General features: G+C 35.5%; 1 protein-coding gene across 8 annotated transcripts in view; it reads left to right on the top strand.

The window, feature by feature from the left end:
• Positions 1-18,184, top strand: part of LOC120634676 (IQ motif and SEC7 domain-containing protein 1) — a 221,369-nt gene extending 203,185 nt beyond the window's left edge. For 6 of the 8 annotated variants that reach the window (XM_039905436.1, XM_039905432.1, XM_039905435.1 and 3 more), the window contains 14 exons: positions 1,871-1,967; positions 2,755-2,905; positions 4,601-4,748; positions 5,541-5,735; positions 6,317-6,534; positions 7,022-7,202; positions 7,849-8,058; positions 8,290-8,427; positions 9,419-9,545; positions 10,308-10,511; positions 11,510-11,588; positions 12,208-12,338; positions 13,431-13,571; positions 14,469-18,184. In XM_039905436.1, coding sequence (XP_039761370.1) covers positions 1,871-1,967; positions 2,755-2,905; positions 4,601-4,748; positions 5,541-5,735; positions 6,317-6,534; positions 7,022-7,202; positions 7,849-8,058; positions 8,290-8,427; positions 9,419-9,545; positions 10,308-10,511; positions 11,510-11,588; positions 12,208-12,338; positions 13,431-13,571; positions 14,469-14,572 — 2,124 coding nt within the window. In that variant the 3' untranslated portion in view covers positions 14,573-18,184. The remainder of the gene's footprint in view (positions 1-1,870; positions 1,968-2,754; positions 2,906-4,600; positions 4,749-5,540; positions 5,736-6,316; positions 6,535-7,021; positions 7,203-7,848; positions 8,059-8,289; positions 8,428-9,418; positions 9,546-10,307; positions 10,512-11,509; positions 11,589-12,207; positions 12,339-13,430; positions 13,572-14,468) is intronic. The other 2 variants (XM_039905431.1, XM_039905437.1) reach the window with 2 other exon arrangements.
• Positions 18,185-19,697: the final 1,513 nt, after the last annotated feature.

The raw sequence follows: 19,697 nt of genomic DNA, 5'->3' as shown, positions 1-19,697 counted from the left end.
CGTAGGTACTATGGGCGTATCGGTCTTTTATCTTTAATAGGGTTGTCATAAGTAAACCCTTGAAATGTTTTGAATTAGTTTGTATGGAAAAATAAATATGCTTCTTTATATTTAATGTTTTAACAGGGTGATTCCTTATAAATAAATAAATATACCAAGTCAATACACACATCGCCACCTAGCCCCAAAATAAGCGTAGCTTGTATTATGGGTACTAAGATGACTGATGAATATTTTTTTTTATGAATATTATACATAAATACTTATAATATACATATAAACACCCAGACACTGAAAAATATTCATGCTTATCACACAAACATTTTCCAGTAGTGGGAATCGAACCCACGGCCTTGGGCTCAGAAATCAGGGTCGCTGCAAACTACGCCAATCGGCCGTCAAAAATAACTACTGTGTTACGCTAAGTCAACTTAACTAAAACAATATTCACGGCACTGTACGCAGATTTGATTTAATAACAACATGTGCAAATATTTGTGGGCATAATTACCGAATACCTCACATAACTTAGCAAAATTTAGAAATCAATGCATAGCAAAATATACACTAATGTGATAGGAATATTCACGATTTTTCCTTGCGTCTATTGTAGATATTAAAGTGATAGTGATGTCAACAAGAATATCGTGCGTAACGATTATTATCAGTCAGTCGCGATTCTGTTCTGTCATACAACGTTTTTTGAGATTGTTTTTTTTTTTAGAAAATGGACCATAAAACGGAAAGGTTGTTGAAGAAAGTTTTTAAAAATAGCAACTTCGTGTTGATAAATCGAGTGTCTAAAATACGTGTGTGGCGAGGTGGTGGGAAAATGAAACATGATGTTTGTATTAACAATTTTCTTGCTATGAAAACAATACAGAAATCTGTTGTGTAAAAATTTAAATATGATAAACTTAAGTCACATCGTACTCGTAGAAGTACTGTTTTGGGTTACAAACTTTCATTTGTTATTTTATTTAATACACCGCGACTCACTGCGTCGAATCGCCCGCCCATATCTGTTACTTGGTAGTAAATATCCCGTAACCATCTCGAGAATTGGACTGTCGAATGCAATAAATATTTTAAAATCTGTATCTTAATTTCAGAGATTAGTTCGTTCCTTTTAGCTTTATTAATAGTATATAGATAAACAGCAGAACAGTATGTTTGTACATTACCTTGGTGCTTGGTACATAGTACCTAAATTTGGCAAGTTTTATCGTTATCAGTGCAGTGGTTAAACCGAACATAAAAAATAAACAAACTAAATATTGTAAACATTAAGTACGAGCGTTTCCTGCGTTTTTGTTCGCGTTTCTTACGGTTTTTTGTGTGGTTTTTGGGATAAAAAGTAGCCTTTGTTACCCTCCGTTCTATTAACTTTGGACGGCCGATTGGCGCAGCGGGCAGCGACCCTGTTTTCTGAGTCCAAGGCCGCGGATTCGATTCCCACTACTGGAAAATGTTTGTGTGATGAGCATGAATGTTTTTCTGTGGCTGGGTGTTTATGTGTATATTATAAGTATTTATGTAAATCATTCATAAAAATATTCATCAGTCATCTTAGTACCCACACCACAAGCTACGCTTACTTTGGGGCTAGATGGCACTGTGTGTATTGTCGTAGTATATTTATTTATAAAAAAAAACAACCTTTATGCAAAAATCAAGTTGACTGGCTGCTGAACAAAAGACAAACAAACAAACACATTTTCGCATTTTGTAATCATAATATTGGTAAGGACTAATAAGGTTAAAAAGGGTATAAGTAAGATTAACGCTTCATAAGTACTGTGATAGGGCAACACGAGTAAAGTTTCTTTGAACTTTTATTTAAGTATTGATAAATTATTTCTCTTTACAGGTATGTAGCTGTTCAGTGAGTGGATCAGTAACAAACATATCGACGTCGTCTTCTCATAATGAATCTCTACACAATCACCAGTTGTTAAACAATACAGGTAAAGGCATTTCTATTTGTTGATTTCTAGAACTCCAGAATCCTAGATGGTGTTTATAGAAACATTCTGTTGGCAAAGGTTTACAATCTAAATAAACGCTAGGTTTATCCGTTTTTATCTATCCCACCACAAGTTACTTCTAATTGCAATCTTCATCACATCAACTCTGTACCGGTCCACTACAGGGCATGGGTCTCCAACCAGAATGAGAAGGGTTTAGGTCGAAGTCAGTTATGCACTAATATATATTTATGATATACAACGTATCAATAAAAACCAAAATAATACTTCTCTGGTTTAAGGCTGAGGTAATTTATGTACTGTCTCTGAGACTTATCTGTGAATCCGAAACGCTTATAGTTTTTTAATAAAACACTGCCATAGTTACTCCTGAAAGAAATCAGATACAGCCCTAACATCACATGTAAAATTAAAATCGAGTAACTCCTGTCACTTTATTAGATACGCGTCGTGTAGCGTAGGTATTATGCGCGTGTCGGTCTTTCATCTTCAATAGGGTTGTCATAAGTAATTTAGAATGTTTTGAGTTAGTATGTGTGGGAAAATAAATATTTTTCTTTTGATTTAATATATTTACTGGGTGATTCATTATGATACATACTTATGCATCCTTCAACATTATTTCGTATTTCGGTTACACGTTGTATATGCTTACACAATACATAGTTACAAATTACGAAGTAGTAGTAAGAAGTATTTTTTAAAGCGATGTTTGAACAGGTACTGCTGCAGGTATAATATACATCATAACACTATTTTCTTCCAGGACCCGTATACGGAAACCTTCTATCATCAGGCGGTAAGCCGCTTTCATCACCCACCGCTCGGCAACAGCAACAACTTGCCGCGATACAAGCCGCCAACGCCAGACGATTGCCTCCCGACGTCCCCAAGCGGACTAGCAGCATCACACTCAAGTATGCACCCTATTGTCACTTTGTTAGAGCTCAAATTATATTTTTAAGAAGATTAAAACCGCTCTCCAACTCGATACGACATTTTGTACCTACATTATGAACCTTATTGATAAAGTTTTAGAGTTGATTAGTTTAAAGTCCTGTTGTATACAACGGTGTCACTATTCCCTACTGTGATACTGTTAAAGATCTAGGCTTACATCTTAATAAACAACTATCATGGTCTGTGCATGTCAACGTATTGAGTAGGAGGATGTTTGCGACTATTAGGTCATTGCGTCGCCTGCGTTCTGTTCTTCCAATTCCGACCAAAGTTATGTTGGCACATTCTCTTATTCTCTCTATTCTTGATTATGCGGACACAAGCTATCTTAACCTGACCGAGGACCAACTGAACAAACTTGAGCGTCTTCAAAATCTCGCTATTCGGTTCATATTTGGCTTACGCAAATATGATCATGTATCTGAATTTAGACTAAAGCTTAAGTGGCTCCCTATTCGTCGTCGCCGGGATCTGCATGTTCTGTCGCTTCTGTACTGTGTGTTATTTAACCCTAAAACTCCCTCTTACCTAAAGGAGAAATTTAATTTTCTTGGAGTGCAGTCAGATATACGTTCTTGTCGTACGCTGACTTTGAGCATGCCGTTTCATAAAACTAAGTTTTATAAGCATTCATTCATTGTTCAAGCTACTGAACTGTGGAATGCACTCCCAATAAGCATACGACAGTCAAGGTCACTAGACATATTCAAAAATGCTGTTAAAGCCCATTATCTTGAACAATAAAGACGACAGTGATTAACTCTTACTCATATTTAAGTATGTTTTAGTATATATTAGTTTATTATTTTTTTATATTTATTATTATTAATATTTTATGTGTGTAATCTTGATAAGTATTAGTGTGTAATTGTTCGTAAGTATGTATATAATAATAATACACCCCACCAATCGGTTTCCCTTGGTTTTCCTAATCCTAAGGTTGCCTGGAAGAGATCGCTACTAAGCGATAAGGCCGCCCTTTGTATCCTACTTTTTAAGTTTATTTTTGTTGTGTGCATTGTTTTTTTTTTTTACTATTTGTAGTTTACAAATAAAGTGTATAAATAAATAAATAAATAAATAAAGTGCCCTGAAAAATACAACAAATACCTACGAAAACGAAACTCTGCGGTTCTTTTCAAGACATGAGGACAACGGCAAACATATGGTATTAACAGCTGTAGCCCGCGGCTTCGTAAGCGGTTTTTTTGGTTTTTGAATCTTGTAGCAACCGAACATTTTCCCGGGTTAAAAAGCAGCCTTTGTGTATATCCAGCGTATAATCTATCTCCATTTGAAAATTCAGTCAAATTGGTTCGGTAGTGTGAAAGAAAGAATTTGAAAGAGTAACAATCATCCATCCATTCAAACTTTCGCATTTATAATAAAAGTAGGATATTGCATTTTTTTTTAATTAAGCGTAGCTTGTGTTATGGGTACTAAGGTAGCTGTTGAATATTTTTATGAATATAATACACATTAATACTTATAATATACAGATAAACACCAAGCACTGAAAAACAATCATGTTCGGCACACAAACATTTTCTAGTTGTGGGAATCAAAAAAGGGTCGCTGCCCACTGCGCCAGTCAGCCGTCATCGAACCAATACCACAAGAGTTTATATTGACCTACCCTACCCTTTAAACAGTGCGGAGAGCCCCGTGTCGTTACGTCGTGCGGAATGCGGCGGAGCGGTAGTGCGGGGAGGGTCAATGTCCTCGGTACAATCCTCATCGTCATCGTCCTCGCAAGAACACCGTCATCATTACCACCAGCCTTACCAACAAAGGCCGCCGGTAAGTTAATACGACGTGATTTCTTCATTGTCGAACATCAAAGCCCCTTGATCTATCCGACAGTAGCTCTAAGCGATATTTAAAATCATTGAATTTTACAACACCAGTCATAAAAAATTAAAACACTAATTTCTGCATTTGTGAAAGTTTTTTTCATCATTGATCAAATTCTTTTTCTATTGCATGAAATTACTACAATTGATTGAATTGAACGTCACCGCTCCGTGCTACTGACAATCGATGTAGGATGATTCTAATACACCAAAGTATTAATTTAATTTATTTCATTAAGTTTAGTGTAACGACAATTAAGCCTGAAAAAATAGTCGTGCGGTCTAGGTTCGATGCAGCACACACGAACCTAGACCGTACGAGCATTACATTCTCGCTTTAAAGATACCCAAGTTGTACGTGACAGGAAACACAGAGGCCGGAAGAGCTACGAGGAGCGTTTGAGATTCTCCATCTTTTCGCAGCGTACCTATGGCCAAGCGACAAATTGACTACTTTCCTATTCCATTATCCTACTTAAACCTTTCTATACCTTAAACCTTGTTTTTTGGAATTTATGAGTCCTTATCATCATATCGCAGAAGCTCTGTACCAATCTTAAATAAGATTAATATTTGGACTTCTCCATTAAAACAGACACAAAAATATAATTCAGGTCTACTATCTTCAAAGCAAACCTTCATTCGAAGACTGAGCTTTTTACAGAAAAACCATGTCAGAATCTCCCTCTAAAGTTATCACGTGAGAATTGATATTGAATAATAACGCTTGTTATTATAGGAACCTCACATACACATCCCAGAGCAGCAATTCCAACAACACTCGAGAACTGCCTCGGGGACACTGTACGAGGGCGAGCGATACGCGGTGTGGAAGAGACAAGAGGCACCCCCCTATTACGAAGCACCCCCGCCCGCTGCCTGCTGCAGACCCCAGCATGACCACCATCCGCATACGCACCAACCACCTTTAAAGGTGAGTACAGTCTTACTTGTACTGGAGAAACTCTTTTACCTCCTTTTCGAAGTTTCTATCTCCCTCCACTTCCAGAATATCTTCAAGGGTGAGTATAGTTTTACAACCTATGACAGAAGAAGAGTTTCTTATTTCCTTTTCGCACTTTCTGTCTCCCTCTAGTTACAGAACTTCAACGTTGAGTTCAATCTTACAGCTTAAGACTTTTATATGAAAAAGGCAATTGCTATATACTTTTGGAAGTTTTTGTCTTCTTCAAATTTCTGCCAACCACAGCCCTTACCTATGAAATATCTTCCACTTTTTTTTTATCCTCTTCCATTAAACCTCTATTTACAGCAGCAAAAGTTCTTTTTTTAAGAAATGCTACAAAAATGCATCCTTCGATATGCTACAAAAATGTTTGCGCCCTAAAGGTAATACACTAATATTACCTTTACGGCGATAAAATCGCGACGAGTCTCTTTACGATTATCCTTGCTTGTGAAATTGCGTTTTAACGTTCCGTATGGCTAAGAAAACAAAGTTTTGGACCTCTCTACGTGTAACATAAGAATAAAAAAATCTTTTCTCCTTTATAGGTATCCGAAACAGTCAGGAAACGCCAATACCGAGTGGGTCTGAATCTCTTTAACAAGAAGCCAGAAAGGGGCATAGCGTACCTGATCTCGCGAGGGTTCCTAGAGAATTCTCCACGAGGTGTTGCCAGGTTCCTCATCACGAGGAAAGGGCTCAGCAAGCAGATGATTGGAGAATATCTGGGCAACCTTCAGAGTCAGTTCAACATGGCTGTATTAGAGTGAGTTTAAATTTAGTTTTTTAATTAGCTGCTTTAACGTTGAGAGATTATTTTTTAGCATAGAGTTAATTTTAAACGATAAACTGGAAGGGTAACTAGTGATAAAGCAGATTATGAGAAACATTTGTAAATTCTGTTAAATTCCCTTAAACGATTTGGCACATGTTCAAAATTCAAAATTCATTTATTTCAAGTAGGCCTAATATAAGCACTTTTGAAACGTCAAGTCTGTCTGTGTGTGTTGAGGAGGAATGGAAATGGAGGAATTACTGAGTAATGACGAAAACTTTTAGTCATAACTTCAAAGAGCCTGGCTCAAATTTGTCACAAGGCCGAGTTTAAACAATTACTGTGGTGTCCGTTTTTATAGGATACGTTTTTAGAAATAATTCTGGGTAGGTCAAACACCATCTTTTTCCTTGGGTTGACTGATGTGAAGTGGGGCTATACTTCTGGAACTTACGTTCATAATCTCATGCTGTTCCAGATGTTTCGTGAACGAGCTCGATCTATCTGGCATGGCAGTAGACGTAGCTCTGCGTAGATATCAGGCTCACTTCCGACTGCCGGGAGAAGCACAAAAGATCGAGAGACTAGTAGAAGCGTTCGCGAGGCGATACTGTGTTTGCAATACGGACTTCGTACAGCGGTTGCGGACTCAAGATACGGTGCGTAGCTTCATTTTCTTATATAACGTTTATTATCATTGCTATTGGATAGAAGCAGGCGTTACTTTGCGGAAATCCATGATATATTATCAAAATTAAGCTTAATTCGCTATGCTCCGCGAAAAGCAGGAGAATCTGTGTGGTGTAATTTATAATTTCTTCAATCCTTATACTGCACACCAAACAGATCTTCGGCAATATACCCTCTACGCACGTTTCGCTCCGAAACCGGAGCATCCTCAGGAGATGTTGACTTAACAATTATTCATTGTAATGATAATATATCATTGCTATTTTCGAGATTTTGGTCTGGTAGAACATGCAAATTTATTCCGTCATCACGCATTAAACCCAGCTCTTTCAACTAGGAAATGGATCTAACACGTAGAGTCTTTAGGAGAGAGATAAGCTAAACTGTGTGATGGATGTAGCTATAATCTGTTTTCTTGTCTACTAATTTGCGGTATTAATGATGTGCCCATCTGACAAAAGTTTCTTCATAAAAATCTTTTGTTATTAACTTATTTTTTATTTATGATGAGGCAAACGTATTTATTTATTTTATTTATATTTGTATGTGGAAAAGTATTTCTATTCACATTTTATATTCAATTAAAATATGTGAGAATTTCTTATTCCTTTACAGATATTCGTGCTAGCGTTCGCAATAATAATGCTTAACACGGACCTCCATACACCGAACCTCAAACCGGAAGCGCGGATGTCGCTGGACGACTTCGTGCGAAACCTTCGCGGTATCGACGACTGCGGTGACATCGACCGGGATATGTTGGCCGGGATTTACGACAGAGTTAAAGCGAGTGAATTTAGACCGGGAAGCGACCATGTTACACAGGTAATAAGAGCTTTTTTGCAATAAAAAGTTTATCTTTTGAAGACTTAATATTTGATACATTTTTGAATACTTTAATGCATAACAATAAAATACTATTTGTGTGTGACACAGTGTGGCAACCTAATTCAACGGGAAACGCTAGTTTTTGTAAAAAGTAAATTTGTGTAAGATATTCGTTCTGTATTCTAACGTGAGTTCTGACGTAAGATTTTTTTTTATTTCTTCTTTCAGGTGATGAAAGTACAAGCAACGATTGTTGGTAAGAAGCCACACTTGGCGTTACCGCATCGAAGGCTGGTCTGCTACTGCCGGCTGTACGAAATACCTGATATACACAAGAAAGAAAGACCGGGTGTTCATCAGAGAGAGGTCAGTGGAATATTAACTTTAAGAAGTTTCTAAATTAATCGGTGATAAAATTTTCGGAGCCACTGACAAACAATTAAAATATCACTTGCATGCATGCTCCAGAGATTTCTTAAGTGTTCTCAAAGGCGTTTTAAGTCTGCCAATTTGATTGAATTTGATTTACTTATCAAGATCGATATTATTATATTTTGGTAAAGTCAGTCGTACGATTACTTAATGTCAGAAAAGGAACCTTTGTATAACACTGACTTTTGTAGAGCTTTTTGTGACAGACCTCGTCAGGGTAAGTACTATCACCATGCTTATTTCTGCCGCCGAGCAGCATTCTTGCAATGCTGTGTTCCGGTCTGAAGTTCGTGCTTGCCGGTGTACTAACAGGCACATGAGGCGTAACACCTTTTTTTTTGTTTTCGGGGGGGAAATCTTAAAAGATACCCAATTCTCTGTGGGAGAATTTGGGTTATGTGGGATTTCTACCAACTAAAACCCCCTCGGTAGCCAGCCTCAGTACGTAATGGGAGGCTCTGGGATCTCCTAGGAACGCACCCGTGCCTCTTTTGCACAACGCTTATAGCTCGTCCCGGGAAGATTTATGATTCCCGATTTCCTGTAGGTACGTCACTTTGAGGTAAGGCAACACCTTGTCTCTTCTTGTCTTCACAGTCGTAAGTAGAGGTGATGACGTGAGTACTAGTCCCCGTCATCACCTCTACCTACGACCCTGGGAAGACAAGAAGAGACAAGGTGTTGCCTTACCTCAAAGTGACATGGCTTAACCATCTGTTTGGTCCGTCGATTATTACTATAAAAAAAGCAATTATCGTAAGGAGGGCAGTGCAGTTGAATTGAACCTCCTCCTTTTTTAAGTCGGTTGAAAAGTAAATCCAGCAATAAACTTTTCTACAGAAAGCAAAAAAAGCTGATTATTTTCCTAACATTCGTCGAATTAGTGTGAATTGACACCTCAGTATTATTAAAAACTGCTCTTCAGGTGTTCCTCTTCAACGATCTCCTAGTGATAACGAAGATCTTCAGCAAAAAGAAATCGTCAGTGACGTACACGTTCCGGCAATCTTTCCCGTTGTGCGGAATGCTGGTCAACCTTTTCTCTGTGCCACGTATGTATACATTACTTTTTTTTAATAACTGAGTTTTTTAGGGTAAGAACTAAACCGCGTTGAAAATAAGGCCAGTGGCGTGATAGCTGGAGCCCCAGGTTCCAAAGGTCATCCGCCCAAATGACTGGCGATATCAATACAATCTTCTACTCTAGGCTAAAGTTAAACTTGGGCAAGCCTAGTTACTTAAAGGACCTATTTGATTTATCATGAGGCAGTTCTTGTTGCGACAAATGATAAACAATATATAATAAATTTATATAAACAATATATATAAAATAACACTTCGGTTTTGCTCAAAAAATCACGCGCGTTATGATTTAAATATCCAATTTGCCGCCATGATGCCAAAAAAAAAAAAAAATATGACATTACTCAAAAGTGTTTTGTTGTGTTTCTGTGAATTCAGGGATAAGTTGTTTAAATCATTATAGCCAGCAGCGTTCCAAACATTTTTAGCAATATCAACCATACAATTTATTGGAGCATCCAACAACGCAATGAGTTGCATATATCGATTTTAAATTTTTTAATGGTTTTACTAATTTAAGAAATACACAAGTCTAACGTAGGTTTCGGTGAATTAAAGGAGCTGGTTTAACAAAAAAAATTAAGGAAATGATATATTTATAGTAACGCAAGCCCGACTTTTCAGGGTCTATCGATCCTATTTTCAGCATAGCCAATAAATTGCTCGAGCAGCTTTTGTGTGTGCTACGTTAGGAGTCACCTATTCCTTTACGAGTACTTTTTTTTTGTCAGATTACCCATTCGGCATCCGTCTGTCGCGACGTGTGGACGGGCGCAGACTGGCCACGTTCAACGCGCGCAACGAACACGACCGCTGCAAGTTCGCCGAGGATTTGCGCGAAAGCGTCGCCGAGATGGACGAAATGGAAGCAATGCGTATAGAGGGCGAACTCAATCGGGGCAAGGGGAGGAATACTAATAATTCGGCGAGAAATGGTAAGGCGACATATTTATATCTTTTTGGCTTTAGATCTCGAGTAATCATATCTATTTGTCTATCTAGAAAGTCCCAGTCTGCCTGTAATTAGGAAAATGACGTTTTTCATTCCCATGCCTGAGAGCACGTATAACCATTTGTACCGGTTGTTGTCACTAACTTATGATATTTTTTTATCGTGATCGCCTGTCTTCCTTTAACTTAATTTCAACTACACACGCAGGAAATATGCTTATAGCTTCTTCAGGTGATCGCATGATGAAAGAAAGAAAAAAAAAATTCTTAATGTATCTTAAATGTAGTGAGTCAACTCAGCCGCCCGACAACTTCTGTTCTGTCTATTGACCGAGACGCCTGTGGAAATTTGGCTCGGCTTTGCTTGCGCGCCGCTACTATCTATGAGTATATATTGTTTTAGAAACTATACTTATAGCACCATTATATCAGGGATCTAAGCTCTACTTATCCTCTCTCATGTCATAGTGGAGGACAGTGTCCATCAGGGGCCTCGTGTTATTGCACATTGATTTGCAAAACGTAATAAACAAGATAACACTTCAAATTCTGATCAACAATAAAATATACAATTTCAACAAAACACTTCGACCATTAAAGGAACATATAAAGTCAGGAAATCGGAATACTTTTATGGCGAATGGCGAATGTGCGTGTGGAAATAAAGATAGGGCTAGGGCTATTCCTCAAGAACCCTTATGTTATAGTAAGAGGGCTGAATCAAACCATTATTGGAAGATGACTGGATCATTTATTGAATAACCTTAAGGCCTACCCTCAACACCTTAATAATACCCACAACACCTTATTCGATCAAATATGCCAACGATGTAGATTTAATCCAGGAACAGGACATAGGACACTTTCTATTCCAAAAAAATCAAAAGGGAATACAATACTGGATTTTTTAACAAGTTTTGTCCTCGTGGTAAAGATCATGAGTCTCAGCTAATTCAATATAAAAATGTTCTTATCATTACAGTCATGGAAAATCGGGACAGCGGTGTAGCGGATGTTGAGATTGATCATCAACAATGTATGGACCACGTACACGTTCACGGGTATGTATTGGCTTATTCTAATATTAATAATAATCGATCGAAGATGAAATATATATTAGTTTTGTTTATACAGTAATAATTGACGGTTGTTTTTTATTATTTAAACAAATTAATTAGTTAATTATTAAGGAAAAATAGCTACCAACTTACTGACAATCTATAAATACACCTTTTAAATATACTTTTTACGACAATACACACCGTCATCTAACCCCAAAGTAAGCGTTGCTTGTGTTATGGGAACTAAGATGACTGATGAATATTTTTATGACTAATACTTTCATAAATACTTATAAAATACAGATAAACTCCCAGACACTGAAACACATTCATGTTCATCACACAATCATTTTCCAGTTGTGGGAATCAAACCCAACGGCCTTGTACTCAGAAAGCATGGTCGCTGCCAACTGCGCCAGTCGGCCGTCAATTCTATGGATGGAAACGTCTGATATAAATTATTATTTTTTAATTATCATTTTCAACAGTAAATTATAAAAAAAAACATTTCCTGTTCATACCGGGGCCTCTTGTGTTTGTTCAGTGCAATGGAGATGCCGCGGACATGGCTTGGACTACTTACTTTGACCTTAGATTTATGGGTACTCTTCTTTTACAGAGTGGTGGTACCACCGCCTCCCTCGTGCCCAGCGCCCGCCGCTCCGTTGCGCCTGTCCCAAAACCCACCACCCACTAGCATCATCAAGCGTAACGTGCTCAGCAACTCGCTCGTGGACATTAACGATCCCGGTAAGATATATAATAGTAATAACTTTTTTTATAATTTTTATTAGTGTTTTATAAATTTAAAATGCATATAAAAAATTTCGGAACCGACAGGATTTGAACCTGCGACTCTCGGGCAATCGCGGCCTGAGCGCTTTCACCAATTAAGCTACGGCTCTCCTACCATCGATGCCGAAATTAGTATATGCCTTTCACATCAGTCTTATAGCGACTGTACCATCATCTAGTAGGAAACGTTGCAGTTTCGATCTACTTTTTCAAAGGTCCATATTACAATGAGACTCGTTTGAAACAAGAGATGACACATTCCTTTTTTATATTTTTATAATTTTTATTAGTGTTTTTACCTACACTTGGAGGAATTATCAATTTCACCGCATCTATAGTTATATTTCAAAGAGAAAAGATTTTTTTTTCGTTGTTTGTTTGTACCCGACAGGCTCCGAAAGTACTGAACCGATTTTAACCATTTCTTCACCAAAAGAAAGCTAAACTATCACGAAGTAACATAGGCTATAATTTGTTTTCATACAATACCTACAACAAAGTGCGCTTGCGAATATATCTTACTATCATAGTGATTTTTAATTCATTCCTATCTGATATTAAATTAAGAAGTTATCGCGAGCTTATAAACTTAATGGACTACACCTAAACAGTTCATATTCCATTTGTTTTCATTTAATTGAATGAAAAAATTTTTTTTTTTGGATTACACCAGATCTTTTTTACAGAAATACACCATTTAAAAATATCTGTAGAACTACATCAAAATATAATACTGCACGTCTCTCAAATAATCTGTTCCTACGTGATGTTTTAAAAGCGTGGAAAACAAACGCGGACGAAGTCGCGGGAAACAGCTAATAGTATATAAATAATAAATAGTATATATATGATAAATAGGCATAGTAATTAAATTCGTGGACTCCCAAAAGATCCATTCGCTTGTACCCGTCGCATTAACGAAGCAAATGCTCGATAAACTCAACGACTTGGAGTGCTTTAGACCTTCTATTTTATCTCATTTGGCATACGTTGATTGCTGGGGCCCTAAATTATACTGTAACTAAAATGAACCGTTTGTATCGGCAGTAGCTTTAGCAGCGGAGCGTCTACAGCGGCGAGGGTCTGTGGGTTCACTGGACAGCGGCATGTCTGTGTCCTTCCAGCAGGGCAGCCGCACAGCATTGCACGCCACGTCACCGCGCCACCCGCCTGAGCAAAGGTCACCAGGTAAGCTGTCAAAGGAGCAAAATGTTGGCTCTAAACGCTTTTTTAAAAAAGAGTAATCGTAGGAAAGCTGGAGCAACATTACATCAGATTTCGATGGGTGTAGGTAACACCCATCCAATTCCCAACAAGTGAAAAGAAATAGTCCCGCAAAGAAAATCCTTCACTTAGTCAAACCTATAAATCAGCGCCATCTCTTGTAATACTCGTCATTTACCATAGACCATTAAAAAAATACGTCATATTTTGGACATAAGTTTATACACTTACTATAACCTTCGTTGGCAAAGCAAAGTTATCTTGTGCACTCGCCTGGTGCTCTTTTAATGTTTTAGCACCAATAAGCCGAGATCATTTTGTTCATTGATCCAGTCCATTTGAAGTAATGAAATAAGTCTAATTATAAGAATTTAACAGCTTATATTTAAATCAAAATATCATTTATATCCAAATCGTTCGCAAGGCAGATTTTACAGAGAAAAAATAGGCAGTTGTTCTTATCCAGCATTAAGAAATCCATTTAAATCCCCCAAACCATAACATTGCGAAAAACCTGAACTATCTAGGTTCTGCGTCAACGGAAACCTCACCATTTTGCTTAATAACTTTACACTTGATAATTATTTTTTTCCTTTTAATTAGACGGATAGTCCCATTTTTTTTTCTCAAGGTTATCATTTATATCTTACATCTTTTATATCATAAGAATTTTAAGAAAGTATTCGTTTGCAATTGAACAATAATTATTCATCTGTCCTAGCACACATTTTCGCTTTTTACACAGTTTATATTAGCTTCACTTGTATGTTTGTTTGTAAACGACTTCTCAGGGCGCGATTTTTACCAGCTCAAAAGTTTAAAAAATGAGTTAGATAAAAATCGAGTCATTTATTTTTTCAGGTCGCTTGTTCGGAGGCATATTTCCAGGACGTCAACGAAAACTGAGCGCATCAGGAGTTCCTGACACGAAAACAGGTCAAGTCGGAAAGAGCACAGAGGTCTAACCACCATCTGAATAAAATCGATTAACAATTCGAATCAAAAGGAAACCTTCGAAATTACTCAAGGGCTATCAATTTATAATAACGACTTCCAGCCAATGATATCACGTTTATCTTCGTGTGACATCGATCATAGGTTTCGTGAGTCGATGTTTTTTCAAATTGATTTTAATCTAAAAGCAATTTTTATGAGATCGTTATCTGATTTTAAATCTATCTTATTGTAACCAGATAGATTTTTTTTTGATATTTGCTATTTCGGGTTTTTCTTAGTGCCATCTTTGTAATAAATCGGGGATTCCCCATTGGAATTGACTTATTTAAGTGCATTACACTTACCCATTGAACACTATGAGGTTATTCGCAAATATATGTAAGCGCAAATAGTCTAGGTAATCAATTTTTGAAAGTTTAGAAGCCATTTGAATAACTATTACGTAGCTTTTAATGCGAAACGTTGTAAGTCACAACATTTATTGTGTTTATATCAAAACTACTACATGGAAATGTATTGAAATTAGTTCTAAAAGAGGACATATTGAATATTTAAAAATATACTTACTATTATTTGATACACAATAGAAGTAATCAGGAAAGTTCCGCATCTTGAAGCTATCGAGATAATAAGAATATTTTTAAATCATATGTCTCTCTAAATTTTAAAAATCCAAATCCAAATATCGATTTGACTGTTGATAATTACACCGGTATTTGATATAAAGATATTTGGAGAGTACTAAACCGAATATACAATTGTATATTTGAAGAAGTAATTAATTATTCTCATTTGATTGAATTTAGAAAGTTATGTGAAAATAAGTCAAAGTAATTAAATAGTATGACTTAAACGTTGAGGAGAATCACTATCAGGGTAAAAAGGTAGGGATGTTGCGTATTTTATTTCGAATGACTAAGGAAAGTACGTGCCAATACTATTCAAAATTTGTATTTTAAATTACAAGAGACAATTTTGCCTGAGAAATTTGGGTGCGACAGGTGTATCTTTTTAAAAGCATTGTTGCTTTAAAAATAGTTTCAGTTTTGCGTTACAATCACCGTTAGAGTTATACGAAATAAAGCTCATTAGATGCAAAATATATCGTACACAAATCTATATTTTAAACAGAAATTTAGTCTGAAGTTTTTAAAGTCGGCAAAGTCGATTAACTTTAGTTTTGTGTACGGTATAGAGGCCAAAATATCCAAAGCAAGTTCTTCATATAGATAAACTACAACGAAGTTCTGTGCGGGTAAGAAATTTTACGGTACACGGTTTTGGAACCCTGGCATTAATTAAATATATTTCAAAGATGAGTATAGTTAGAAAGAGTTACACGAGCACGATTCAAAGGAAACAGAATTTTGCTCCAGAGACATCTTTAAATCTCGATAAAACTTTTTGTTGCTCATTTTTCAACACTTTCAAGCTAATGTTATGTGTACAAATTTGAAAGTGCGAGAAAATTTGCAACAAAACGGGTTGAACATTTTCACTTTCGAGGTCGATGTGAACACACAGCTACGCTGATTTTGCGTTAAATTGGGAAAGCATACTCGAGACATAGTCAAGGTGACTATTTCTCCAGTACACAGATAGATAATTAATGAAAATCACTCTTATTTTACTACAAATACTGTTGTAAGTAGTATGTAAGATTAAAAACAAACGGAAGATGGAAATAGTTCTTACACTATTCGCACCTTTATTTAAATTGGGTAAGGATGATATTTTATTATCAGTGAGAGTTGGCGCTTGCAATAACTCGCGCGACAGCGACCTTGAAAATAGTGCCAATTTTGCTATACATCAATTTATACACAAAACTTAATTGATCAAAACTACAAGTAGTGCTATCTCAATCTCTCCCGTGAAAAAAACACTATTTCCAGAACTACCGCCGAATTGGTACCAATACCAAGCATTGGGAGTAACATCTGATCGTTCACATATAAATCTCAGGTATATGCAAAAAATTCACGGTTATTGTCGTTATTCCACTGTGAACATGGCATTACGGTTCACTTAGATTACCTAACAAATAATTTAAAAAGCAACTCGTCAAATAACTAAATGGCGAGTAAATACTATGCTGTTAACATTTGCGGCAATAGTCTAAAGCCAACAAGGCACAGGGTTACGCGAATTTGTTCGTAAAGGTTACGTAACCTTTTTATAAGATTGTTCTTTATCTTTTCGATTCTTGAGAGAAATAGATTAGGCGTATTTCGGGGTTTATAATATTCGATATATTAAAGTACATACGTTATTGTGCACTTTTAGAACGGAAGTGACCTAAAGTTTTTAGTTTAATATTTCCTTACTACATCTTATTTAGCCTTTAAAGAGTCTGTAAAACCCAGATAAATTATAACTAGCATATTGGGTTAGTATTAAATTACCTTTATTTGTTGTATAGAGAGTATATTTTTATATTAATTATTGCTTTTACTTGTACTCCAAAATAAAATTGGAAGTATTCTGATATTGTTAATTTTTAAGGTCACTCTCGTTCATAAAGCGCGATTTTAGAATCCATTGCATAAATGTTACCACGCATAAAGTATTAAAGATATTTATAATTAAAAAAAAGTAATATCAAAGAGTTTAATCTTTCTTTAGTAATAGTTGTACATATGTTCAGAATAGTTGCAATAGAAAATATTTGACATCACAGTATTTATAAAAAATCCTTTTGGCACATTATTATTAGAGCAACACATACAGTAAGGTATATGGGAAATGTAATCATACCGTATATAAAATTTATAGACTTATTGAAATAAAAAATAAACTCTTTTGACACATTTGTCTTTTTTAATATAAATATTATATTTAGCAGTGGCACAATATTACATCAGAATATTATTGATTTACACTACATTACAATTTTATTTTAATAAAATAAAAATATTAATTCGTCGCGAAAGTTTTTTTTTAGCTGTATTAAATGACATTTGTGTCAAAAGGGACTTGCTTTTCGAAAATGACTTTAATTATCTTACGAGTTTATTCAGAATTTTATTGAAAAAAAAGATATACACAAATTAATTTCTATAAAGTTTCCAAAATCCTGTCCATGTATGGTCCTAAGAATATATACCAAATAGAACTCTTGTCCATTTAAATTATGAAATTATATTGACCTGTTATAGTATACCTTGTGCCACGTAAAGCCTGTTGCGCCAAATTAAATAGTAGTATTTCTTAAAACCAGGAACACGACCAACTCACGACTTGATTTGGTTTCTGAATTGTTGCGGTAGTTTTAGAAAATATAGCCATTTGATTTTACTCAACATGCGTCACTTGGCATTTTATAAATATGGCAGCGCTGTTATTGTCCTTTTCATCGGTAACGTCTTAATTCTGACAATAATCGGGCGACTATATAAAATTACGCACCTTATTAAGACTCCGGTGTATTTTTTTTTTCGGTGCCATTATCTAATGGCCGGCAAGGTTTTACGAAGCCCTTAGAATAAACATGCTACTGAAATTCAAAATCCACGCTGTTTATTTCAACAACTCAACTAACCAGTGTTACCATAAACAACTTCCCATAAAACCCTAAAAATATAATATGTCGTATAGTTCAACAAATTAAATAATTACCATTAATGTCTTCTCAATTTATTTTCTAATATTATTGTATTCAGAAATTCTTTATTTATTTATTTTACATTTTCTAAAATGTTACCATTATGTTAAAGATTAGTGCTAGTTGAAAAAAACAATTATATTAAAAAAGCCGTTCCTTTTGTTATCTCCTGAATACTGAAAAACATCTGAAAAGTTAAGGCGGCCCTAGCCAGCCGCATCCCGATACAAAAAAGTATCAGTAGATCATCAAATATTTAATTTCTCGACTTTCCGTTTGTTATTAAAATTAACGTGCATATTTTCCCCTATTGGATATCCAAAAAAAGAAAAATCAAAATCCTTTTCTACTGAAACATTGTGAAAATGACAGCACTATTTTAGCCTTATCAATTTATTATAGTTTAGACATTTATTTGCAACGGTATATAAGTTTGTTTCATTTTGGATATTCAGATATCCTAATATTTTCGAAACTCTGTAAAATTAAGTCCGAGTCCTTATAAAACTGATTTTATTTTAGAACTGATCACTCTGTTCGAAAACGTCTTCTATTACGGCCAAATATTACAAATATTCCATTTTTAATATTATATTGTATCTAAAAAATAATTAGAATATGAATAATGTTGACTTTGTAACGTTTACGTAGTCTTGTTGTTTCTACTATTTGATACGTGGGTAGATAGACAAATAATTGACTTGTTATTGGATTTGGACTCTAATATCAGGGGCGTAAAGGTGATTTTTGATGTGGGTATTGAAAGGTTATCTTAACTAGGGTCTATGGTTACTAGTTTGAATACTAATCGTAAAAAATATTTTAAAACATTTTTTTTTTGGTGATATTGAATACCGGTTACACTTATAACATATTTTGTATACATAATTTGGGCTTGATTGAATATTTATAATCGATTTCTTAAACTACCTCCTTCTTTTAGTAATCGGTTAAAATGACTGAATGCTTCACATATTTTGATGTTAGCTGATTTGTTTTAAATATGTTATAAGTTCTTTGTTCTCTAAAAACGACAAATTTGTACAAGTTTTTGAGAAATCTTTCTACATAGACCGGATTAAAATTTAAAATTTTGTCAATTTTTTTTCACATTAGAATGTTGTGTACAAAATGTATACGTATTACGTACGTAGGAATCGTATCTGATAAATCTGTCCAATAAAAAAATATTATACTGTTGAATCTCCAATATTAATCGTATATTAAAATCAAGTAAGCTTTACTTGATTTTCGACTTTCCGTTTGTAATATCGATCGGATGCAAAAAACTAAAGTAACATTAAAATTTATAGTTACCGAATATAATAATACCAATTATGTTGTACAGAAATCTCTAGACTAAAGTGGTAGTAGCAGTAGAGTTTTATGTGACAGAGCTCGTCCAAGAAGTACTACCGCCATGTTTATATCTGCTGCCAAGCAACATCGCTGGAACGATGCGATTCTGCTTGGCGCAGAAATGATTTGAAAGCCTGATTGCCAGTGTAATTACAGACACTTGAGGCTTA

The sequence above is a fragment of the Pararge aegeria genome, chromosome 24, assembly GCF_905163445.1.
Source record: "Pararge aegeria chromosome 24, ilParAegt1.1, whole genome shotgun sequence".
Taxonomy (NCBI): domain Eukaryota; kingdom Metazoa; phylum Arthropoda; class Insecta; order Lepidoptera; family Nymphalidae; genus Pararge; species Pararge aegeria.
Note: the sequence above shows the minus strand (reverse complement) of the source record. Positions and strands in the feature narration are given on the sequence as shown.